This window comes from Lynx rufus, unplaced genomic scaffold (genome assembly GCF_022079265.1).
Source record: "Lynx rufus isolate CCGP_SWC_20201006 ecotype Redwood Valley unplaced genomic scaffold, mLynRuf1.p SCAF_9, whole genome shotgun sequence".
NCBI lineage: Eukaryota > Metazoa > Chordata > Mammalia > Carnivora > Felidae > Lynx > Lynx rufus.
Window position 1 is genome coordinate 74288317 of NW_025814897.1, and position 27210 is coordinate 74315526.

At 39.1% G+C, this 27210-nt stretch overlaps 1 protein-coding gene across 1 annotated transcript; it reads right to left on the bottom strand.

The window, feature by feature from the left end:
- Positions 1-26152, bottom strand: SAAL1 (serum amyloid A like 1). The gene is made up of 12 exons (XM_047071820.1): positions 26013-26152; positions 24051-24164; positions 16366-16449; positions 12510-12589; positions 10385-10444; positions 10136-10251; positions 9073-9253; positions 6117-6199; positions 5837-6025; positions 2856-3049; positions 835-927; positions 1-146 (listed from the first exon to the last, which is right to left on the bottom strand). The coding sequence occupies exons 1-12, from the start codon at positions 26142-26144 to the stop codon at positions 54-56; spliced, it is 1419 nt and encodes a 472-aa protein (XP_046927776.1). The 5' UTR covers positions 26145-26152; the 3' UTR covers positions 1-53.
- Between the last annotated feature and the right edge of the window lie 1058 nt (positions 26153-27210).

The following is a 27210-nucleotide window of genomic DNA, read 5'->3' on the forward strand; positions in this document are numbered from 1 at the left end:
TCAGTGAAGAAAATAAAGTTCATTTATTGGGCAAAGGAAACTTAATTCAGTTATTAAGTCTGAACTTTCAAACTTGGGAAGCTTTCCTCCAGGTCATCAGCAAGAGTTTTATCAACTTCATGTAGAATTTTGAGAAAGTCTTCTATCTGTGAGTCAAACAAAAGAACCAAATAAATGGAAGTAGAAGAAAAGGTGGTTTACGATACTGATTGGTGACTATAAAAATGTTCTACCCGTGGTTTCTAAACAGTCCAAAGGAAAACAAATGTTGACAAATCCCCAGATGACAATAAAGACTATTACAGTCATTCTCAGTTCTCTGAAACATCAAAGAAGGGACTAGCTCATACCACTTTGTTTTATTCTTGAAATTAGTATTTATACCCCCAATGCTTCCCCTTTAGGGTCCACTACTGGAGTTTTATCCTCTTCCTTGCTGACATGGCCTCTCCCTCCCACATTCCATACTTCATTTTCCTAAAAAAGTTACTATTTTGAAATTGCCTCTAATGGTAGCAAATGTGATATAATTTGAAGAATGATAAAAACCTACTGACCATTCTCACCTAAGAATCTTATCTTTAATATATATGCTTACTTCATAACAGTGAGGGGTCCAATAAATTCAGTGCTGACTCCATTCTCTTAAAATTAGAATAGCTATTCAGGCTAGTCTCGTGAATTACCCAGCAGTCATTTATCTGACAAGGGCACTAAGTCATGTGAATTGCAGGCACGATCTTTTTTGACAATGGTCTCAGAGATCAAGCACTTACATAGAAACATTTAGTCATCCTCTAAAACTCAGCCACCTATACGCTTATTCATACTCACCACAGGACTATAAAAAGGAAGAAGGTTTTTAAATGCACAGGAGCACTTCTGTTTGCTTAACTGGCCCTCCTTTACTCCCTGAGCCACAGTCTCCTAAAACAAACAAAAAAAGATTTGGTAAAAAAGGAAAACCTCTTTAAATTTTTTTTTAATGTTTCTTTTTGAGAGATGGGGGTGGGGGGGCGGGTAGGGCAGAGAGAGAGAGAGAGAGAGAGAGAGAGAGAGAGAGACACACACACAGAACTCCAGGCTCTGAGCTGTCACGATGTCGAGCTCGAACTCACGAACTATGAGAGCGTGACCTGAACCAAAGTCAGAGGCTTAAACTGACTAAGCCACCCAGTGCCCCAGAAGAGGAAAATTTCTAAAGCTTTATCTGATTAATAAATATAAATCAGTATATATAATTCCCTACTGATCCTATGGGCATTTCAGATGTCCCAAACTGAACCCAGCATCATCCCCCCCTTATGTAAACCCAAACACTATTTCACTGTAATCCTATTTTAGGGAAGGAGACCACCACCCATCCACCCTGCTGCACAAAGCAGTAACCTGGGATACAGCCAAGATTTTTCCTCCTTCTTTGTTGCTGACCCATCCTCCTAAGAGTTTAATTCTACTCTACCAAATCTCTCTCATCCCATCCTTCCTTCTTCATCCACACTTTCACTGTTTAGGCTCTCAATATTTTTCAGATTACTCTTAAATGTTACCACCCATAAGAGCCTGTTGGTCTGTAGGTCTCCAGTTCTAATCCTCTCTCTTGCTTTTGGAGTAATCTTTCTAAAAAACAGATCATATCACTTGATCCTTAAAACCGAACTCTCCAGTAGCTCCTTAGTTTCCTCAAGATTAAATCCATATTCCATGAAGTACAATACATAAGAATTTTCATGACATATCCCTGGTTTATTCTCAGTCCACCTTCCTTCTACATTCCTGCCACTTAAAAAAAAAATCCCTCTAAAAACAAAATCACATAAAAGTGACAGTAAACAATGGGAAAAATACTTGCAATGAATATGCAAAAGACATATTATTGCCCAAGGAGTTTATGTAAATAATCAAAATAGATAAATCTATAAAGTAGGAAACACAAATAATACACAAATACATGGAAGCATGTTCACCTTCACTAATAAAAAAAATGCAAGTCAAAATAAGGCATAATTTCTCACCCACTGAACTTTAATATAAAAATTGTAATACCCAATAGTAATAATCATGTAAACCCAGCATTTTCATATGAAAGCATTTGGTAGTATGTAGTCATTAAGCCTCAGTCATCTTCACTTTAAAAATGCTAAGCCCAGTAATCTGACTTCTGAAAATCTATGCCAAACTAATAACCCAAATCTGGAAAAGGAAGCAGGATAGTTGACACCCCGCACACCCCCCTCCAAAAAAAGAAAATTACCAGAATAACCGAAACTTCTTTTAAGAAATATTCTTCTTAAAAAAATTCAATGAATATGAATATATTCTAAATGGTTATATTTATATTTTTTCTAAAATACCTGGAAAGAAAGTATGCCCAAAGGAATAATATGCTAACAATCCTGAGCATATTCAAGAAGAATACTCCTTAAAACAAGTTTGCAGTAAATTTTGAAAACTGGCTTTTTGGCAAACTGGGTATTAAATAAACTGGCTTTTGGTGAAATGTCTGCCAGTAAATTTAGAGTCTGGAAAAGGGTTCACAGTGCTTGCTTCAGCAGCATATATACTAAAATTGGAAAAGAGCTCATAATATAATGTTTGGTGTAAATAGCAGTCTATAAAAATTCTATATACTGGGTTAAAAGCATGTGAAAAACACATATATAAATATACCAAACTACATCAGTTCCTGGGTTATAATTATAAGCTTACACTGATGTTTTTTCTCTATTTTCCCAAATTTATATAACATAATTATAATTTTATATTAAAAAAATAATACAGTAATAATAATGTTTGAAGCATTAAGCAACCCACACTTTCTTTTGCTGATGAAACCATCAATATTTCTTTCCTACCTTTGTTAAAACCTGAAAAATATTAGAAAGAAATTCACATGAAATATCCTTTAAGATTTTCAAGTGGAAATCATCTTGGGTTAAATCAGATTTTTTCGTTTCTTCTGTGTTAGAGTCTACTGAGTTCTCTGGCTTCTTCTGACAATGTTCCATGTTTTGTAAGACACGAATCAAGCTGTCAATTAGAGGAAGATCTAGTGTACAAAAGAGGCATGGAATTAGCCAGTTAAATCTGGTCTCTCCTCCTTGTGTTGATTGATTGATTCATTCATTCATTCAAAAGTACTGAGAGTACTCATCAAAATAAAAAGCTTCTGCACAGTGAAGGAAACAATCAGCAAAACTAAAAGGCAACCCACGGAATGGGAGAAGATATTTGCAAATGACATATCAGATAAAGGGTTAGTATCCAAAATCTATAAAGAACTTATCAAACTCAACACCCAAAAAGCAAATAATCCAGTAAAGAAATGGGCTAACGACATGATAGACACTTCTGCAAAGACATCCAGATGGCCAACCGACACATGAAAAAATGCTCAACATCATTCAACATCAGGGAAATACAAATCAAAACCACAATGAAATACCACCTTACACCTGTCAGAATGGCTAACATTAACAACTCAGGCAACAACAGATGTTGGCGAGGATGCACAGAAAGAGGATCTCTTTTGCATTGTTGGTGGGAATGTAAGCTAGTGCAACCACTCTGGAAAACAGTATGGAGGTTTCTCAAAAAACTAAAAATAGAACTACCCTGCGACTCAGCAATTGCACTACTAGGCATTTATCCACAGGATACAGGTGTGCTGTTTCGAAGGGACACATGCACCCCAATGTTTATAGCAGCACTGTCAACAATAGCCAAAGTATGGAAAGAGTCCAAATGTCCATCGATGGATGAATGGATAAAGAAGATGTGGTATATATACACAATGGAGTATTACTCGGCAATCAAAAAGAATGAAATCTTGCCGTTTGCAGCTACGTGGATGGAACTGGAGAGTATTATGGTAAGTGAAATTAGTCAGTCAGAGAAAGACAAAAGTCATATGACTTCACTCATATGAGGACTTTAAGAGACAAAACAGGTGAACATAAGGAAAGGGAAACAAAAATAATATAAAAACAGGGAGGGGGACAAAACAGAAGAGACTCATAAACATGGAGAACAAACTGAGGGATGCTGGAGGGGTTGTGGGAGGGAGATGAGCTAAACGGGTAAGGGGCATTAAGGAATCTACTCCTGAAATCATTGTTTCACTATATGCTAATTTGGATGTAAATTTTAAAAAATAAAAAATTTTACCAAAAAATAAAAAGAAATAAGTAAAAGGAAAAAAAAGTACTGACAGTACTGTACTGTAAGTAAGTACTATAAGTACTGTAAGTTAAGTACAACTTACTAGTTACTAGGTATTTTATTTCAGGTACTACAGATATGGTGGCAAACAAGATCTTTCAGGCCATAGCCTTCAAGAGGCTCTCAAATAAACTAATGAATAAAACAGATCATTTCAACTTTGGGTGAGTTCTAGGAAGAAAATTAAAAGAGAATATAATAAAGCGGCCAGCAGAGGAGGCTCTTTGAGGGGAGAACTAATAGAGAAGCATCAAGGTAAAGAGCCCAGGAAAACATTTCAGGTAGAGGAAACAATAAGTGCAAAAGCCCCAAAGAGGAAACGGTCTGAGGAACTAAAAGGCCATTATGGCTCAAGCCAAGTGAGCAAGGGGGAAGGAGGGCACAAAACAAATTTCAACAGTTGGGCAACAGTCCTATCATGCAGTGCCTTTGGAGGCCATAGAGAAAAAGAATTTGAATTTTCAACTTTATCAATAAAATCCTAAACAAAGCTTTTAAATTGTATGTTTAAGTTAAATTTCAAAAAGATTGTGATTTCTTCAAAAACTGAATAATCATTTAAATTAGCCTACAGTAAAAACTGAATACAGGGGCACCTGGGTGGCTCGGTCAGTTAAGCATCTGTCTTTGGCTCAGGTCATGATCTTACAGTTCATGAGTTCAAGCCCCGCGTTGGACTCTGTGCTGACAACTCACAGCCTAGAGCCTTCACATTATGTGTGTTTCTCTCTCTCTGCCCCTCCACTGCTCACACTCTTTCTCTCTCTCTCAAAAATGAATAAACTTTGAAAAAAAATTTTTTTTAATGAATATAAAAAATAAAACTAGGGGTGCCTGGGTGCTTAGGCTTAGAGAGAGAGCATTCTCTCTCTCAAAAATAAATAAAAAACATCAAATAAAAAATAAATAAAAACTAAAAATTTAAAAAAAAGATTTGTTTTTGTAACTTGTCAAATTCAGTGTTAAACAAGAATAATAGTCAAAAACATTCTGAAAAATTAGGATGAAAGGAGACTAGCCCTACTTGGCATTAAAACGTAAAGTTTTAGTAATTTAAAAACTATAGCTACTGATACATGAATAGAGCAATAGAAGGGAATAAAACATATAGGGAAACTCAGAACACAGTAAATGACAAAATTTCAAATCAGTGTGGATAAACCAGATTATTCACTAAATGATGTTGAGATAACGGAATAGCAATCTGGAAAAAAGCGGAAGCCATACCTCACATGTAACAAGTGATTAGATTCTAAATGGATCATGAATTTAATTGTAGTCATAAAAAAAAAAATCACTCTGTGAAAAACCATTCGTTTACATAGAAAATATTCATATTATACTTCTAAATTTAAAAAGTTGCCTAAAAAGCAGGACTTAAAAATATATATGCATGTGAGTATATAGTAATTATCTCTGGATGGTGGGATTATAAGCACTATGCTTCCTTTTATAAATTTTGCAATTTTTTTTGTGGTGAGCATGTAATATTTTTATAATCAGGGGAATAAAAGTACCAACACAAACAAACAAACCAAATGAACAATAATCCCAAGCCGGGGCTCTAAAATCTAACAGACTAGAATTTACTCTAGTGAATGAAAATGATACTTACCTTCTTCTATCTTTAGATACTCCTGTTCAGCCTGTGAAGCAAAGATGGCAGACAACACTGAATAAACAGAGGCTAGCACAGTTTTCTGTTCTTGAAGTATGATGGGTGGATCATCAGATTGGCAAAATTCATGGCAGACCAGGTCAAAAAGTAAATTCCAAGTGTCTTTTCCAGTAGCAGGACACTGTACTTAATAGAAATGATAAAAAAAAAAAAGTAGTTATATAAAAACAAAACAATTCAATGAGTAATTCCTGTGCTTCCCTATAAAACACCTTACCAATAGCTTGAATTCCATCATCCACTGTGGTAAGCAGCTGTAAAATATGCATGTAAACATCGAGCCCTTCTGGATTTTCAGAACTAAATTCAAAAAACAAAAACACTGAATCAACAACTCTGTGGGACTGCAATCATTCATTCATTCAACAAATACTTATCACTCTGTACTAGTCATTGTCCCAGGTGCTAAGGATAAAACAAGAAAAGGGCGAAGTCTTGGTGCTCACCAGAGCTTACATGTTAATGGCAAAAACAGTCAAAAAACAAAGAGATACTATGGAATATAATCAACACTCGAGAATGAGAAGTAAAAATTCCTTTTGGCCCTGTCCCACAAAAGCAACAATGCAGAAACCTTTGAGGTGATACTTTATCATTCTGGTTTACTTAGATAATCAGGATGAAAAATGACTGAAACTTTTATAGAATGAACGATAGGCCCACTGCAGCAAGCAAGCATCAACAGTAACAATGTCCTCCAAACTTCAGAGGACTCCCCTAGCTCCCTTAGCTGAGAATACTAAAAGCACGTAAGTATAATTTTTGTGATCAACAGTTTGGATTCCTGGAAGCTCACAATCTTAGTTCTTCAAATGATTAAGTGAAAATATAGTGAACAATAAAAAAGAAGGCTCATATTTAAGTACCTACTACTTTCAGGCACTATGTTAGCAGATGGGAAAACAGAGACGTGTAAAACATTGTATCTTCACAAAGTTTACAGTCTAAAGAAAAGAAGATAATTAAAGGAGCGATCATGATAAAATGATAGGACTGTAACACTAAAGGAAGTCTAAGGTACCAGAGAACCACATGGCAAGCAATATTAACTAAGTTTAGAGAGTTGAGAAAGGCATCTTAAGAGAAACGATATTTATGGGCCGCCTGGGTGGCTCAGTTGGTTGAGCATCTGACTTCGACTCAGGTCATGATCTCACAGTTCGGGAGTTCGAGCTCTGCGTCGGGCTCTGTGCTGACAGCTCAGAGCCTGGAGCCTGCTTCGGATTCTGTGTATCCCTCTCTCTCTGCCCCTCCCCTGCTCATGCTCTCTCTCTCTCTCTCTCTCTCAAAAACAAAAAATAAACATTAAAAAAAAGAGAGAGAGAAATGATATTTAAGCACAGACATGAAGGAGAAATGTTTGAGGTAAAAGAGACATGGTACACAAAGGCTTGAAGGCCAAGAGAGGTTGGTTCCCTTGATGAAAGAAACTTCACATGGTTGAAACACACAGAACAAGTAATAAGGATGGGGAGGCACTGCAGAGCCTTGTAAGCCACGCTTGTTAAAAACCTGGACCTTGGACCACCTGGGTGGCTCAGTCAGTTGAACATCTGACTTTTGATTTCAGCTCAGGTCATGATCCCAGGGGTGTTGATCAAGCCCCTCATCAGGCTCCATGCTAAATGTGGTCCCTGCTTATGATTTTCTCTCTCTCTACCCCTCTCCCTGCCTCTCCCCCACTCCTCCCCAACTTGCTCAAGCATTTGCATGCTCTCTCTATAAAAAAAAAAAAATTTGGACCTCATCCTAAGGAAGACAATGGAAGAGTTTGAAGCACGCGAGTGAGATGATGAGTATGTGTTTTGGAAAGATGGTTCTAGAGTCTAGGCTTGGAAGGAGCAGCCTTGAGGTAGGGAACTCAGGTGAGAGAATGCCATAGGTGTCTAGCTGAGAGACAGTGGCCTGAACGATGACTGTAAGAAAACACGGGTAGATCATAAAGACATGGTGTTGAACAAAAGAACTAAGACTCAAAAGAATACATACGGTATAGTTTTTTTCACAAGAAACTCAGAGCCAAAATATATGGAATAATAAAACTATAGAGTAAAGCAAAGAAATAATTGCTGAAAAAGTCCAGAAAGTAGTCATTTCTAAGTGAGAAAGAGAATTGGGATTTGGAAGGGACACACAGGGGCCACGGAGATGAGGCCCTGTTTTCTGTAAACGTAAGTGTTTGCTTCGTAATTATTCATTAAGTATAAATTTGTTTTTATAGGCTTTCTTGTATATATGCCATACTTCACAATGAAAGTGTTGAAAAAATTAAATGAAAACTCTACTTTGATATTTGACATTGAGAATAGTGAGGAAGCAGGTTTGGAGAAAAGATGTTAAGTTTAATCCACCTGGATAAAAGACATAAAAGACTTTAGGTGGGTTATTAACCACCAACGTTATACGACTGAACATTAAGCAGATCAATTCACAAGTTAATTTTCTAGTGACTAGCAAGAAACAGTTTCAATGACCTACAACACCTAGTAATCACTCCTGGCAAGACATCAGAGCCCAAAATTCAGTCACTTATCTAAGACTGACATATAAACGTAAGAAGCAAGAAAACAAATGACGTCTGACGTTAACTGAAAAAGTCGCTAAATGTTTAATGGAAAATAAAACACCAGAAAATCTTTCCTATTTGACTTAAATTACACAAAATTGCAGAAGATTTTAAGACCATAACCATAATTAATGCTGGAAAATAGCCTATAGCTAACTAATATTAGAATAGGTACTTCGAGGGGCGCCTGGGTGGCGCAGTCGGTTAAGCGTCCGACTTCAGCCAGGTCACGATCTCGCGGTCCGTGAGTTCGAGCCCCGCGTCGGGCTCTGGGTTGATGGCTCAGAGCCTGGAGCCTGTTTCTGATTCTGTGTCTCCCTCTCTCTCTGCCCCTCCCCCGTTCATGCTCTGTCTCTCTCTGTCCCAAAAATAAATAAACGTTGAAAAAAAAAAATTAAAAAAAAAAAAAAAGAATAGGTACTTCGTAACCATTATGATTCTTAAAAAGAGCAAACACAGGGTTACCACAAATATTAGTAGTGAATCCAACCTGACAAAGACTGATGGGGTGCTATTCATCCTGTCAAAAAGAAACTAAAACTTACATCTATGGGTATTTCCAGCAACTGGATTTTCCCAAAACATTTTGTACAAAAAGCTCGCTTACCGTACTTGTTTGGCAGCTTCAAGTACACAGGGCACAATTTTAAACACTGGCTGCTCTTCAGCATCTTCCTGGGGTTGGTCCAGAGGCTGAACAGCCCCATTTCTAATCCATTCCAACATTAGCTTCTCGTCCAAATCAAAAAGTTTGTCCACAACTTCCCCTATTTTCACCAGCAAGTCAACTGCAGATGATAAAATAGTTATTGAAATGAGAAGCAAAATTTTAAAAGCAGTAAGGTTAGGGGTGCCTGGGTGGCTCAGTTGGTCAAGTGTCCGACTTCGGCTCAGGTCATGATCTCGTAGCTCGTGGGTTTGAAACCCCCAATGGGATCTGTGCTGACAGTTCAGAGCCTGGAGCCTGCTTCAGATTCTGTGTCTCTGTCTCTCTGCACCTCCCCTGCTCACACTCTCTCTTTTTCTCTCAAAAGCAAATAAACATAAAAAAAAAAAAAAAAATTAAAAAGCAGTAAGGTTAACCAACATTCCTAAAGCTATTCCAAGAAAACCAAATCTTACCAAAGTATTACTTATTAAGGGAGATTTATTCACCTCCTTTGTTTAAATTTGTCTTCCTTTTTTTGTTTTTTGAGTGAGACAGAGAAGGCTCAAGTGAGCAGGAGACAGAGAATCACACAAGGGCCACAGAGAGAGAGAGAGAGAGAGACAGAGAGAGAGAGAAGGGGGGAGAGAGAGAGAGAGAGAGAGAGAGAGAGAGAGAAAGAGAGAGAGAAGCAGGGTTCACCCAAAGCGGGGCTTGAGCTCATCCTAAGTGGGGCTCAAGCTCACCTGATGTGGGGCTCGAACTCACAAACTGTGAGATCATGACCTGAGCCAAAGTCAGCTCAGCTTAATGATGGAGCCACCCAGGTGACCTCTTCCTTCATTTTTAAATGTGGGACTGATCAGTATCCTGGCAGCTTAAGAAGAAATTTTATATCTTGAATCGAAATACTTTTTCACCTGACACTAGATGTATTTTTTTAAGCAACCTCCAGAAATAGTCACATGGCTTCCTAACAATTAAATAGAACCAAAAATTTTTCCAAGATTACATGGTGACTTACCATTTGTTGAACTTGACATAATGAAACAAATACTATCATAAATAGCTGGATATTCCCGGATTCTTTCAACCCAGACACTGGCCACTTCTGTCTGGGAAAGACAAGTAAGCAACAACCTACAAAATAAATGTGAACTTAGTATCTATTTTGAAAAACATTAAAGGAAATTCAAGAATGAAGAATTAACTCTATTGTCCAAGATTCCTGTATGAATGAGCATATAGAATACATAGAAAGAAGAAAGCATACCGGCTTGTTTCCAGCAGAGTAGGAGGGTCTGAATCATACAAACAGTGCAGTAACACCTGTCTATAAAAACAAAAAAGTTAACCCAATATGCATCATTTCTCTCATTTCAAATATCAAGGTAGGGTTTTCATTTAATTTTTTTCAACATTTTCATTGTGTAGTACATGTAAAAGAAGGCCTGTAAATACAAATTTATACTTAATGAATAATTACAAAGCAAACACTTATGTTTACAGAAAACAGAACAGTGTCTCATCTCCATGGCTCCTGTGTGTCCCTTCCAAATCCCAATTCTCTCTCTCACTTAGAAATGACTACTTTCTGGACTTTTTCAGCAATTATTTATTTGCTTTACTCTATAGTATTATTCCATATATTTTGGCTTTAAGTTTTTTGTGAAAAAAATTATACTATATATATTCTTTTGAGTCTTAGTTCTTTTGTTCAACACCATGTCTTTAAGATCTACCCATGTTTTCCTACAGCGATCGTTCTTTGATTCACTGCTGCAGAACATTCCATCATATGAATATAAAACAATTTATGTTTCTAGCCTACTACTGATGGATATATGGATTAATTCCACTTAGGGCCACTTCAAGCAATGCTCCTGTAACACTTCTCCTCTGATGTACATGTGCACGGTTTATCCTACCATATACACGAGTGGGATTGCTTGGTCACAACATCTGCGTTGCTTATCTTCCAACTTGACTAAATAATGCCCAACTGTTCTAAAGTGGCTGAACAAATTTATATCCTATCACCAAAGTAAATTGTTTCATATTATTTTTAACATGACTCATTCTTAGTTTTTTTTTTTTTTGAGAGAGAGACAGAGTGTGAGTGGGGGAGGGGCAGAGAGAGAGGGAGACACAGGATCCGAAGCAGACTCCAGGCTCCGAGCCGTCAGCACAGAGTCCAATGCAGGGCTTGAATTCATGGACCACGAGATCATGACCTGAGCCTGAGCCACCAAGGTGCCCTACATGTCCTCAGATTTTTGATAGGAACCACTAGAAACCAAATATAATCCAAGGTCATTCACTCCATGAATGATTGTTAAATTACTGAGGGAGGAATAAATACCTTAACCTAGGATCTTTTTTTTTTTAATGTTTACTTATTTTTGAGAGAGAGAGAGAGAGAGAGAGAGAGAGAGCGCAAGCAAGCGGGGGAGGGGCTGAGAGAGGGAGACACAGAATCCAAAGCAGGATCCAGGCTCTGAGCTGTCAGCACATAGCCCAATGAAGGGTTCGAACTCACGAATTATGAGATTGTGACCTGAGCCGAGGTCAGATGCTTAACCAACTGAGCCACCCAGGAGCCTCTTAAACAAGGATCTTAAAGTCATTCCACACCTAGAAGAGGTAGTCAGCTCTATTTTAGAGACCCAGGTACTTAAATCCTGTGATAAAGCCTCACAGCCCTAGCTGACAATAACCATCCAGAACACTTATCTATTATGAATTTCTTTAAAATTCTGATTTAACAGCCATGAACCCTCTGCCTAGAAAATGTATACACTCACAACATTTAGCATATAATTCTAGAGTATTCTCAGACCTCTTAAAGTAACCACTAGGGTTTCCACCACTAAAAAACCCTCTGCCTAAAACTTTCCTGCACAGGAAAGAGAACTAGCCTCCAAGCAAAAGTAAGAAAGCCTTTGAATCACAGAGGCTGCCCTGTATTCTCTAGTCTACTGGTAAATCCCGTTCCCCAATCTTAAGAGTTCTCAGGGTCACCATGGTCAGTAAATCTAGTTTTTCCAGACTGGCTCTCTGGGCCCTTGGATTCCCTAAGCCTAACTTGTTTGAGACTCTGGTCAGGTGCCCCATCACCAAGCTTTGCCCTGCTGGGTCTTATCCAGTCTGCTGATTGTTTAGATCCTTTTACTACCAATAAACAGACCTAATTCCTCAATCAGCCAATAAACACTGTTTATTGATGGAAGCTCCTAGCTACCATCAATATATGAGGTTCCTAGATACTATTCATCAGGAGAAAAGAAGCACTACATTTCATACAATTTTCCTATATCTCCTATGTATTAGGATTTCTTAAGAGATATGAAATGTTAATTTATTTTGTAAAAACATAATTCTTATATAATAAAACTTACCCAAGATTTTTATCACTGCTGATGGACACACATATCTCTTGGAAACAGGCCATATTACCTAAAATTCCCACACAGATTTCCTGCCAAATTAAACGTCACAGGTCACAATGGCTCTAAGATGAAAGACACATACAAAAATAATAACTTGAAAAAAACTTTCACTGAGTCAAGTTTGGGGGGAGAAGAGGTAGCATATAGAAATATATATACTGCCTGCACCCTAATCTTGACAAGTTTACAGTATTTGACAAGAAAAAGAAAGATCAAAGGCAGGCACAAGTTATGGAAGAAGAAATCTTATGGATGAACTGAGTGTTCAATGATTAGTAAGATTCAGACATGCAAAGAAGAAGAAAGACATTCAGACAAGGGGGAAAGGATCAGCAAAGGCAGGGAGGGAGTAATGCACATGGCTCATACACTGAATACCAAGGGAGCAGCCTGGCTGTTGCACAAAATTGAAGAATAGCACAAGATAAATAAATACAGCAGGTAAAAAGGATCAGGATTAAGGGACCTGAATGCCATGTTGGAAGAGGTTAGATTTAATCTAGGAAGCTATCTGGATCCATAAACCTTCAAGGAGGGGAGCAGCATTCTGTAATGTTATTTTAGGAAGACTATTTTGGCAGCAAAATGCATAATGCATGATAGTGAAAATATGTTAAAGGAAGTTAATAATCTCAGTAATAACTGCCAATGTTTACTTAGCATTTACTATGCCCAGGTACTACTCCAAGCACTTTCCATATACAATTTCATATAATAATTTATGAGACAGGTACTATTATCCCTATTTTTCAGACAAGGGAACTAAAGCACAGAGAAATTAAGCAACTTGTCAGGATCCCCAACTAGGCAACAGCAGAGTTCCAGAGGCTGAGCGTTTATCAACTATGCCATACTGCATCTCAGTAATCAAGATGCAACATGAGGGTGATGCTGGAAGGCATGGAAAGGGATGAAGCTGAGAAGACTCAAGGTAGAAAGCAAAATAATCTGATGGGAGACAAAGGGAGAAGGCAGTTGAACATGACTCTTAGGTTTCAAGTTTCTCATTTCCCCAGTGGGAGATACTGATCCCCCTGACAGGAAAACTGGAAAAGAAGTGTTGGAAAAGACACGAGTTTAGTTAGGATAGTGTTTCCAAACTTACTGGAACATAAGAATCATTTGGGCAGGCAGCATGTTAAAAATACAGATTTCTGAGTCCCATCTCAGAGCTACAGAATCAGAATCTCCAGGGTAGGGTCTAGGAGGCTACTGTTTACAAAACACAACACGTAAATTTTATGACCAGGTAAGTGTGTTAATCACTGAGTTACAACATGCAGGACTCTGGACAGGAAAATGCAGCATGCGAGCAGAGAACGCCTGAAGAAAGTTGAAGATGTGGCACCAGAAGTCAGAAGGAATGTCACAGCTTTGATCCCACAGGCACAGATTCACAACTTAAAGATTGTAAAGTGTGGATAAGCTCACTAAGGAAATGAATTCAAAGAGGACGAGGGTTCTGGGTCTACACCTTAGAAGAAGTCCACACTATGTAGGAAGAAAGCAAAAAGCCAGTAAAAGTGACAGAGAAGTGACTGAAGAGGTCAGAGACTAGAAGAATGAGGTGGCACCAATGCTCCAGGAAGGGAAAGTTTCAATAAAACGACAGCTGTCAAATGTTGGGAAAAGATTAAAAGAGAATAGGGTCAGCAAAGAAACATAAATTTCCCTTACAAACTAAAGAGAGAATAACTGAACTTCCAATCAAAGACCAAGTTTCTCAGTTTTGGCTGCTAACTGGAATCAGCTTGAGGGAAATTTAAAAGCTGTGTGGAGTCTCACACTTGGAGATTCTGTTTTAACTGATCTGAGTAGGGCCTAACTCAGGATTTTTTAAAAGGTCCCAAGGGCAAAGCTTCTCAAATGTGGGCCCTGGTCCAGAGCAATAGTATCATCTGAGAACTTACTAGAAACCCTCGATTCCACCACAAACTTGATGGATCCGAAACTCTGAAGGTGGGCCTAGTAATCAGTGGTTCTGGGACATGCCAAACTTTGGGAGCCTGTGTTCTAGATGATTCTAACATATGGCCAAGTCAGAGGACCACTGCAGTAGATAGGGTGTGACTCACAGACATATATAATGATATGACTAATTCCTGAAAGGTGCCATTACTGACATCAGCTTATTTTCTTTAAGTACTAATCATGAGTCAATGTATTTAAATTAGAATGATCCAGGAGAAAATCATGTAACTGTCAAATCTTTATTAATTAATTCTTGGGTCATTATATTAATGACCCAAGAAAAAGATAGTTCATCAGTTCATTAGGCCCCAATTCAGGTAAACACTGCCCTAAATAAAATCTGAATTCAGCATTCAATTTGTAAAAATATACTACAGAATTCTCCATACTTTCAAAAAAAGAGAGGCAAAGAAATAGAGTGGTTATACTGAAGTCAAGCGGCCTAGGCTCACACCCCAGCTTTCCCAGCTGTATGGCCCTGGAAAAATTAACCAGAGACTTAGTTCTTTTATTTATAAAGTGAAGATAAGTTCCTATCTCATAGAGTAGTAAAACCAAATACCCAGTGAACAGCAGTTATTCATAAGTATAATTACTTAATACTTCCTAATCACCCATGATATGCATAGCATATGGCAACCTAAATGACACAAGAACACAACATAAAGACGAAAGGAGAAGCACAGATAATTCTTTTGAGGAGTTGACCAGCAGCAATGGCCACTGAGAGCTTACTTATTTAGGAAGGCTTAGATGAAAAGAACCCCTGGGATAACAGATGTGAATACTGAGAGGGGATGGACAGCGTATAAAGGAAGGCATGGAGATGGTGATGACCACAGTAAGCTGAGACAAGGAGTAGACAGGCCTTGCTAAATTAGAAGGACCATCTGTAGGGTAGATTTTATGTTGGAAAGATGAATTAGATTCAGATTATGGAAAAGTCCTCAGTGTGAGGCTGAGTTCAGAATGAAGGTTTTTTTTTTTTTTTTTTTTTTTTCAACGTTTATTTATTTTTGGGACAGAGAGAGACAGAGCATGAACGGGCGAGGGGCAGAGAGAGAGGGAGACACAGAATCGGAAACAGGCTCCAGGCTCTGAGCCATCAGCCCGGAGCCCGACGCGGGGCTCGAACTCACGGACCGCGAGATCGTGACCTGGCTGAAGTCGGACGCTTAACCGACTGCGCCACCCAGGCGCCCCAAGAATGAAGGTTTTTAAGAATGGAGGATTTTATTTATAAAAAAGAGCAATCAACAGAAATGGGAGGTCCAGGCAATGTTCCTTGTTCTGCCACATATTAGCAACATAACTTCGGTTATGCCTGATTTCCACAGCTGTTAAATGAAAGTACTGATCTCCCTGATCCAACCGAAATCTAAAGACTTGACTCTAATAATTTCAAACAGCATATTACCTAGTGCCAGGCAATGTTCAATAAAAATCTGTAGACTGATTTGAGGCCAGTAAGAAAATTAAAGACTATCTTTTTTTTTTTTTTTTACAAAGTTAATTTTTTGGTTCTTAAACCTGATTCCTGATTTACTGATTTTTTTTTTAATGTTTATTTATTTTTGAGAGAGAGAGAGAGAGCACATGCATAGGAGGGGCAGACAGAGAGGGAGACACAGAATCCAAAGCAGGTTCCAGGCTCTGAGCTGTCAGCACAGCAGAGCCCCACGCGGGGCTCGAACCCACGAACGGTGAAATCATGACCTGAGCTGAAGTTGGACACTTAACTGACTAAGCCACCCAGGCGTCCCTAAAGACTATCTTTCTAGCACTTCTACTGTTACTGCTCTAAAGAGGAAGCTTTCAAAATGTACATACTTACTCTTAATCGAGGACATCTGGATTTGGCCAATACTCCCATAAATATGTCAGGGGCATTAAATTCTTGGAGAAATAAAGCCACATCCTGAAAATTAAAAAGTGAGTATTAACTTGGATGCTGAATAGTCCTTTTTAAATCCCATAGTACAGACAAACATAAAAAAAAATAATAATTCTATGTGTAACTCCTTTCAGGCTCAAGGAAAAAAGCCATAGGTTAGGAACTATATCATTATGCAAAAGTAGCGTTCAAGAGTCTTTGTGCTATCTGGTCCCAAGGCAATGGAAAAAATCCATAAACAAATCTAAACTGTGATATTCCAGGGGATTGTCTTCTTTTTCTGCCCTAAATGTATTTACCTTAATGATCTTTCTATCTACCAGCAATGTTCATTAACTCATTCAAACACATTTGCTGATTGCCAGGTAATTTGATAGACGGTGAGGTAAGGAAAAAGAGTAAAACTCATTAACTAGTGTCTTCTAAGAGCTTAAAACACAATGGGGGAAACAGGTAAAAACTCCTACTGGGTCATGCCCCAAATGAGAATTTGTGTTTTCAAAATTCTCAACAGAAAATAATTCTGATCATGACGTAACTACTACAGCTTCATACCTCCTTCCTAGAGTCTGCCCAGGCCACACTGCCGAGAGGGACACACCATACCGGTGAATGAACCTGGAGTGGACATGTGACCCAATCTTGCATGTTCCAAGACTGAATCAGCTTGCTGTGGATGTCTGTGTTGCACAATATTTAAATAAAATTAAGTATCTGGTGGTCTATTGCCTTAGATTTTCACCAAACTTGAAGTGTGTATTTGCGATAGCTTAACTTAAAACCCAGGCTATGGTGAAAAAGCTCTTCAAAGGGACTTGGAGGCACCTCAAAGAGAGAGGCAGTAATCCTTCATAGCAGCTGAAACCAAGGTAACCTGCATGACTGTTGACTGGAAGCGACATCTTATAATTATTAAGAGAGCACAGTCAGAGAAAACAGTATTTTCAAAGATACACTCCAAACTGAAAGTCACAGCAACAGATGCTCCCCACTCTAAGTGTTTAAAGTGCTGTTTGTCACATGGCCAACTCTTAGGGCATGCAGGGACTGATTAATGACAGTTAATAATTCCTAGGGTAGCAAAGAGTTAGGTGACCTAACAATATCAACAACAACAATAATAATAATAATAATAATGGCAATTTACATTTATTGAGCAAGTTGTAAACACCAAGTACAGTGAAGTGGTTTGCACACTATCTCATTTAATTCTCAAAACCCTATGAAGTAGTCATTATTATTGGCCCCATTCCACTAATAAACAGGTTTTATAAGGTTAAGCAACCTGCCCAAGATTATACAATCAGTAGAACAGATCCAGAAGAACAGAATCCAGATGAGTGTGACTGCCATACTCTTAACCAGCACACCAATGCTACCTCTCAGCTATTCATTCATTCACTCACTCATGAATTCATTCATTCACTCTTCACCAAGTATTTACTGAAAAACACAAGTAACAGGCACTATTTGAGGCTCTGGGGGACACAACAGTGAACAAGCTAGATAAGTTCCCAGTCTCATGGAGTTTTTATTCTAGAAAGATAAATAAACAATAAACACATAAACAACTGAACTACATAATTTCTAAGTGCTACAAATAAGATTAACAAGATAGTATGTGCTAGAAGCCAAGATGGGAGGGGACTACTTCAGATGTATCAGAGAAAAGTACCTCTAAAGAGGTGACATTAAGCTTTTAAGAAAAGGAACTTAATCTATCAGAGGACACAAAGGCCAAATAACAAGGTAAGTGTTATGCAACAGAGTGAACAGGTTTCATGAGAGCCCAGAAGAGACGAATTCTGTTTGGAGTGTCTGTGGAGGTGTCAAAGAGAGGTGACATTTAGGCTGGGTCATGTAAGATGAGAAAGATTTTGCTGGCTGGAGGCCATTCCAGGCAGACAGTGGCATGAACAGAGCATGAACACATGAAAACGCAGAAAGCATCTGCAAGTCTCTGGTCCTGCTCAAATACTAATGGTAGGGGATAAGGCTGTGACACTGGAAGGACTTTATACCAGTTATTGGTGGACAGCTCAGTTCTCTAGCAGTGCTTCAAGAGCTATCCTAAGAAGGTGAAAAGGAGGCCAAGAACATGACCCTCCCTTCCACCAACAATCTTTTCCAAAGAGCAGCTCTGTTTTACCTATTATGTATTTGAGGATTTCGCATTAAGATTTCATTTTAAAAAATGGGTTCTAGCTCTTAAAAAAATATTTTTTAAAAATCATAGCTTCTCAATAATTGTAGAGCAAGTAGAAAAAAAAGACTTGACCAATACTCTCAACCAACTTGATCCAACTGACATTTATAGTACACTCTACCCTGCAACAGAAAAATACACATTCGTTTTAAGTGAACATGGAACATTTACCAAGGTAGATCACATTTTGAGCTATAAAACAAGTCTAAATACATTTTTAAAAAGACGCAGGGGCGCCTGGGTGGCGCAGTCGGTTAAGCGTCCGACTTCAGCCAGGTCACGATCTCGCGGTCCGTGAGTTCGAGCCCCGCGTCGGGCTCTGGGCTGATGGCTCAGAGCCTGGAGCCTGTTTCCGGTTCTGTGTCTCCCTCTCTCTCTGCCCCTCCCCCATTCGTGCTCTGTCTCTCTCTGTCCCAAAAATAAATAAACGTTGAAAAAAAAAAATTAAAAAAAAAAAAAAAGACGCAGTGTTCACTGACTCCAGTAACAGATAAATAACTGAAAACCCCCAAATATTTGAAATCTAGACAATGTACTGCTAAATAACTCAGCAGCTGAAGAAGAATTAAAGGAAAGTTAGAACTAAACTAAATGAAGAGGAAACCCCAACATATCAGAATCTGTTGGATACTGCCAAAGCAATAGTTAGAGGAAAATTTATAGTGTTATACACCTCTATTAAAAAAGAAGAATGGTCTCAAATCAAATGACCTCAGCTTCCACCTTGAGAAATTAAAAAAGAACAACAAATTAAACCAGAGTAAATAGAGGAAAATAAAAAAGGGCAAATTAGAAATCAATGAAATAGAAGACAGGAAAGCAACAGAGAAAATCAACAGAACAAAGCCTTTAGGGAAATCAATAAATTAAACTTCCAGCCAGAATGATGAGGGGAAAAAGACAGAAGACACAAATTACTAAGATCAGGAATGAAGAGAGGTGCCATCACTACAGATGCTACAGATAATTAAATAACAATAACATAATACTTTGAACAACTTTACACCAATAAACTTGACAACTTAGATAAAATGGATAAATTCCCTGAAGAACATAAACTACCAAAGTAACCTGAATAGCCTTATACCTATTTAAAGGAATTGAATTTAAAATCTTTCCTACAATATACTAAAAACCACTAAATGGTGAATTTTATGGTAGTGAGTTATATCTTAATGAAACTGTTGTTTAAAAAAAAAAAACTTATTTTTTTAAAAGTAGTAAATATACAAAACTAAAAGTAAACAAACAACAAAAAACGAAAACTCCAAGCTCAGATAACTTCACTGGTGAATTCCACCAAATATTTAAGGAAGAAATACTATTAATTCTGCACAAACTCTTTCTGGAAAACGAAGAGGGAAAAGTTCCCACTCCATGAGGACAGCATTACCTTGGTACCAAAACCAGACAATAACAAGAAAACGAGTATCTCTCATGAAGATAGATAAACTTTCTAAGCAAGATTTTAGCACCTTGAAAATCAATCAACTCAGTACACCATATTAACAAACTAAAAAGAAAAACTACGTGATCATCTCAACTGACTCATCAAAAGTGTAACACAATACATAATCCATTCCTGGTAAAGACTCTAGGCATACTAGGGAAAGAAGGGGACTTTCTTAATCTGTAACTACACCATACTTAGTGGTGGAAGACCAGGTATTCTGCCACCATATTAGGAACAAGAAGATTCCCCCCCCCCCCTTACCACTTCTAGTCAACTTCATACTGGAGGTTCTGGCCAGAGTAAATGTAAGAAAAAGAAATAAAAGCAATTCAAATTGAAAAAGTAGTAAAACTTCTCTTCATAAATGAAAAACGGCTGCAGGATATGACACACAAAATCAACCATATTTCTAAATACCAGCAATGAACAGATATTGAAATTTTTAAAAATACCATTTACAACAGTATCCAAAAATATGAAATACTTGGGAATAAATTTGAGAAAAGATGTGACATACCTATACACGAAAAACTATAAAACTTTGCTGAAATTAGAGAGAACCTAAATAAATGGAAAGATATACCTGTTCAATTTATCAATCCTTCCCCCAAATGATCTATAAATTCAACACAATCTCAGCCAAAATCCTAGCAGGCATTTTGTAGAAACTGACAAACTGATTCCAAAATTAGTATGGTGGGCGCCTAGATGGCTCAGTTCTCCTCCAAATTCGGCTCAGGTCATGATCTCATGGTTCTTGAGTTCAAGCCCCACGTCAGGTTCTGTGCTGACAGCTCAGAGCCTGGAGCCTGCTTTAGATTCTGTCTCTGTCTGTCTGTCTGTCTGTCTCTCTCTCTCTCTCTGCCTCTCCCTCACACTTGCGTGTGCACTCAGGTGCTCTCCCTCTCTCTCTCTTTCTCTCTCAAAATAAATAAACATTAAAAAAATTTTTTTTTAGTAAAAGGCGAAAGATTTATGCAATTTGAAGAGAAACCAGAGCATAAAAAAAAATTTTTTTTAAATAGTAAAATTAGTATGGAAATACAAAGGACCCAGGACAACCACAACAACTCTGAGAAAGAACAAAGTTGGAAGATTAACACTACCTGATTTCAAGATTTATTATAAATCAACAAAAATCAAAACAATCAAAACAGAATTAAGACAGACAAACAGATCAATGAAACAGAAGAATGCATCCAAAAATAGGATCACATTGGGGCGCCTGGGTGGCGCAGTCGGTTAAGCATCCGACTTCAGCCAGGTCACGATCTCGCGGTCCGTGAGTTCGAGCCCCGCGTCGGGCTCTGGGCTGATGGCTCGGAGCCTGGAGCCTGTTTCCGATTCTGTGTCTCCCTCTCTCTCTGCCCCTCCCCCGTTCATGCTCTGTCTCTCTCTGTCCCAAAAATAAATAAAAACGTTGAAAAAAAAATTAAAAAAAAAAAAATAGGCTCACATGTACATAGATAACTGATTTTTGACAAAGGTACAAAGGCAATTCAGTGGGGAAAGGACGGTCTTTTTATTTTTTTTAAAGACTCTTTTTTTTTTTTTTTTTCAACGTTTATTTATTTTTGGGACAGAGAGAGACAGAGCATGAACGGGGGAGGAGCAGAGAGAGAGGGAGACACAGAATCGGAAACAGGCTCCAGGCTCCGAGCCATCAACCCAGAGCCTGACGCGGGGCTCGAACTCCCGGACCGCGAGATCGTGACCTGGCTGAAGTCGGACGCTTAACCGACTGCACCACCCAGGCGCCCCAAGGACGGTCTTTTTAAAAAAATGAGCTTGAACAACTGGTCATCCATATGCAAAGAAAGTAAACTTCAATCCATACTTTGCATCACATGCAAAAATTAACTCAAAATGGATCACAGACCTACCAGTAAAACCTAAAGTTATAAAACTTTTAGAAAAAAATAAAAACAACTAAGAAAACAACACAAAGAGTGGGCAAAAGATTCAAACAGGCACCAAGATACACAGACTGCAGATAAACACATGAAAATATTGTCAACATTATTAGTAATTAGCGAAATCCAAATCACAATCACAATGAGAATCACTACACACTTACTAGAATGGCTAAAATCAAGACTGACATCAAGTGTTGGTGAGGAAGAGGAGAAAGTGGAACTGTATCTCATACACTGCTTATGATAATGTAAAATATAAAAACCACTTTGTAAAATACACATTTTTTTACACAATCTGTAAAAAACACAATTCAGACTCTTTCTTAAAAAGTTAAACATACACCTACCATACGACTCATATTACTCTAGATATTTAGCCGAGAGGAAGGAAAACACATGTCCGTAACATACTTATACACAAAAATTCAGCTTTAACTATAGTAAACTACAAACAACTCAAATATCCATCAACCGAGAAATAAATGAATAAATCATGGTATCACATAAAATGAAATAACACTCAGCAATAAAAAAAATAATAAACTACTGAAAGACACAAAATGCATGAATCTTAAAACAATGATGCTGAGTGAAAGCCAGCCCCTCCAAAAAAAGGGGTCCCATTTATGTAACACCAGAAAATGCAAATTGCTCTGAAGTGAGAATGACTATCAGTGGTTGCCCGGAGAGGGTGGAGGCTGGGAAGGGCAAGAAGAAGGGATTACAAACAGACAAAGAAACTTTTGGGGGTGAGAGATATGTTCTCTCTTTTTTTTTATTTAAAAAAATTTTTTTTAATGTTTATTTATTTTTGAGACAGAGAGAGACACAGCATGAACGGCGGATGGTCAGAGAGAGGGAGACACAGAATCTGAAGCACACTCTAGGCTCTGAGCTGTCAGCACAGAGCCCGAAGCGGGGCTCAAACTCACAGACTGTGAGATCATGACCTGAGCCGAGGTCGGACGCTCAACCAAGTGAGCCACCCAGGCGCCCCTAGATATGTCTCTTTCTTAATTACAGTGATGGCTTCATGCATGTATACACATCAAAATTTTTCAAATTATGCACTTTAAATATGAACAATTTCTGTAATCAATTACACCTCAAGAATACACACTTTTTTGGTGTCAATTATACCTCAATAAAAATGTATCAAAAAAACAGCTGAAGATAACGAACAGCCATGGATAATTTTTAAGACAGAACACAATTAAATCTGTGTTTAGGAAAAAGAGAGCTTTCATGGCAATGTGGAAGACAGAGGGAAGTAAAAAGACCAGAACAAGGATTTTAATCAGGAAGCTAGTGGAAAAGTCCAAGTAATTAAGTGAGAGATTATGTATGTCCATCTCTTTTCGCCTCTTTTTTTTTTTTTACTGTTTGTTTATTTTTAGAGCATGTGTACACGGGCAGAGAGAGAGGGAGACAAAGAATCCCAAGTAGGCTCTGCGCTGTCAGCACAGAGCCCAGCTTAGGGACAGATCCCACAAACTGCAAGATCATGACCTGAGCCAAAATGAAGTGTCAGACACTAAACCAACTGAGTCACCCAGGCAACCCTCACCTCTTTTCTTACCTGTAAGATAAGGGTACTACCTGTATCACAGGGTTATTGTGAAAAACAAATGGAATAATACATATGAAAATGCCACTGAGCTACAGAGTACAATGCAAATGTTAAAATGTTATTTTGCAATTTATACACACATGGTTCCCTTTTGTCCCCTTCTAATTTAATTATGGTACATCAGTGGTCTCCTACACAAGGTCAGCATTCTCTTTACATAGATAAATATCAGAACTTTCCTGGACTACAAGCATTCCTGCATTCATGAGAACTATATATTTAGCCCCAATCTAGTGACAACTCAGATCTTCTACCCTCCAAGACAAAAGTTTAGCATTTACAGCTCATTCCCTGTACCATATGACTACAGACACTAAAGTGTTTCCCCAGAGACTTAAGGACTGAAACTTAAAAAAAAAAAAAATCCATTCACCATCTCCTTCCCCAACAGTCTTTTCGGTTTCATTTCCAACCCCATACCTCATCCATGGACATATCCCAGACTCTGCAAATTTCATTCTCCATTTCTTCATTGAGCTCCATCTGCTGCTCCTCCTCGTCTGAGCTGGATTTGGTGTTTTCAGGGCTAACCATCTTCAACACAAAGGAAGAAAAGACATGGATAAAAGCTGCCCGTAGTACTATCAAGTAATATTATCCTATAATCACTCACAAGTCACGAAGGCACTGTCCTCAAAGTATCTTCTCTTGCAGAAACCTTGTTTAAAAAAAATTACTACCTGGGGCACCTGGGTGGCTCAGTCAGCTAAGCGTCTGACTTTGGCTCAGGTCACGATCGCACGGTTCATGGGTTCCAGCCTCGCATCAGGATCTGTGCTGACAGCTCAGAGCCTGGAGCCTGTTTCAGATTCTGTGTCTCCCTCTCTCTCTGCCCCTCCCCCACTTGTGCTCTGTCTCCCTCTGTCTCAAAAATAAATAAACATTTTTTAAAAAATTTTTAAAAATTACTACCTTGGGTAGACCAACGTTCATCTAACATTCGTGGAGTAAATACTGTTACGAGGCACTGGGGTAGAAATACACAAATGAATAAATTTAAGCCCTTGCTTTCAAGCAGTTTAGGCCCTAGAGAGGAAAACACATGTAAACTAATAATCACAGCAAAAGACTATGGGAGTCAAGTAAATTGTGGGCAGAGCTGTGAAAGCAAAACAATGGACCAATGACCTATGCCTGGAGAGTTTGGGCAAACTTCTCCTAGGAAGTAATCTTTAAGCTAAACCTCTGAGGGAGAACAGGAGTTTGTGAAGAGGGGGAAAAGAACATACCTAAGAAAGTGCAAGAGTTCAGATTTAAGAAAACGGCCTGGCAATGTTTGGGGAATGGTGAGTAGTTGAGTGTGTTATGGGCAGATGTGTCTGGGAAGGTTGCAAAGCTGTATTGCAAGCTAAGAAATATGCATTTTTCTCCTGCAGGCAAAGGAAACTAAAAGGAGTTCCCAAAAACATTTTGGGTTTTTTTTTTTTCTTTAGTTGGTTTGTTTAAGGACGATTATTCTGGCATCTAGACAGAAGATGCACTGGAGAGGACAGAGACTGGAAGAAGTCAGTGAAACGTGGGAGAAGAAAGTTCACATGTACTGACAGCTTCTACAAGCCAAACACTACGGTGAGCATTCTGTGCCCACGATAATCTTATTTAACCTACACAATAACGCTATATACAATAACAAAGGTATTTTCATCCCACTTTATAGAAATTGAGAAAGAAACCGAGGCTCTGAACGGTTAGGTGACTTGCCCAAAACAGGTGCCGAAGCCACGCTATTAGTATCAGAGCTGAAGGACTTCCAAATCACCATTTATTCTTCTACAACAAACGTCCACGAAATAAACTGGGCCCTAGGCTTCAGAAACGACACTGGGAATGGAGAGCAAAAACACGAGCAATGTATGTACGTGGTCAGACGTTTTCGGAGAATTTGTAAAAGTAAAATATTTTATTTTATTTATTTTTTTTTTTTAAGTTTACTTATTTTTGAGACAGAGAGAGACAGAGCATGAAGGGGGGAGGGTCAGAGAGAGAGGGAGACACAGAATCAGAAGCAGGCTCCAGGCTCCGAGCCATCAGCCCAGAGCCCTACGCGGGGCTCGAACTCACGGACCGCGAGATCGTGACCTGAGCCGAAGTCGGGCGCTTAACCGACTGAGCCACCCAGGCGCCCCAAAAGTAAAATATTCTAACCGTAGGCATTCTAGTCTCCCTGTCACTTATCTCCCGTTGTGTTGAGAGGTGCTGGGAAAGGCTCCCGAAGTTTTGGGGTCCGCAGAGGCGGCCAGGACTCTAAGCGCGAGGCCCCGAGAAGGGTCGTCGGGGTGGGGGAGGGGATGGCGGCTCCCTGGGCCCGAGGGGGCTGCCAGAGGCGTGGACGAAGGGCTGGGGCAAAGGGAGGGAGCCCACGCGAGGCGAGACGTTCCACACCTGAATGAGTCCGCTGAGGACACCGAAGAGCCAGTGCTTGCTGTAGACCGTGCTCCCTATGCAGTCTCCCCCAGCACCCTCCTCCTCCTCCTCATCCCGACTGGGCAGCGGCGGCGAAGGGTTGCGGTCCATGACTTCCCCGCCTCTCGCTCTGAGGAGCCGCGCCGGAAGCCGCCGGAGGAGGCGATAGACCTGCTGGCGCCAGAGGGCCCGGCACGCCTGGTGCGGCTCCCGCTACAGCGCCCTCTGCTGCCCGGAGCCCTGCCGGCCTGAGTACCTGCTCTGTGCCCACAGGTTTGGGAGCCCAGATGACTTAATCCCCAACGACCCCACCCTTTCTGGGACCCAACCGCGGTCATATTCATAACTGTTATTTGCCAGTTTCAGCGGACCAGATATTCCACCTCCCCAGGAGCTCTTAGCCAGATTGGAAGGGACAGGCAATGAGGGACAGCGGTCTCTGGTACAGACATGAATCTCGAAGCTGTCGTAGACCCCCTGATCTCTGGGCACCATTGACATTCTTAAAGACATCAGGCGCTCATTCTTCTCCCAGGTGTGGTTGGAATCCTGGGAAAGATATAAGTTACCAGGAAGATCGTCAACACTACAACTCCATGTATTTTCAGTTCGTGTTTCTATTTAGTTCGATGGTATTCAACCTCAGACCCAACGCTACTACCCCCACCCTGCAATAAATATTTTCCCATATCTACTTTACTTTGATGAAAGACGTTTATAGATGATATTATCTACCTCAACATGTAATTTCAAAAATATTAATATCATTCCCTCACATAAAGGAAAAATAAAATTAATTTAAAATTATGTATTTTAAGATTTTTAAATTAATGATTCCCTAAACGAAATAGAATTAATTTAAAATAAAACAACACGTATTTTAATATTTTAAATACTAGAAGACATAATAGAAGTCTCCAGTGTTAGCACAGCTACATCAAATCACTGTGAACCCACCAGTTAGATATGCAGAATGACAGAGATGTTATTCCATCAGAGACTGTGCTTCTCTCTCTTTTTCTTTTTAATGTTTTTATTTATTTTTGAAGGAGAGAGAGACCGAGCGTGAGCAGGGGAGGAGCAGAGAGAGAGGGAGACATAGAATCTGAAGCAGGCTCCAGGCTCCGAGCCGTCAGCCCAGAGCCCGACGCGGGGCTCGAACTCACAAACTGGGAGA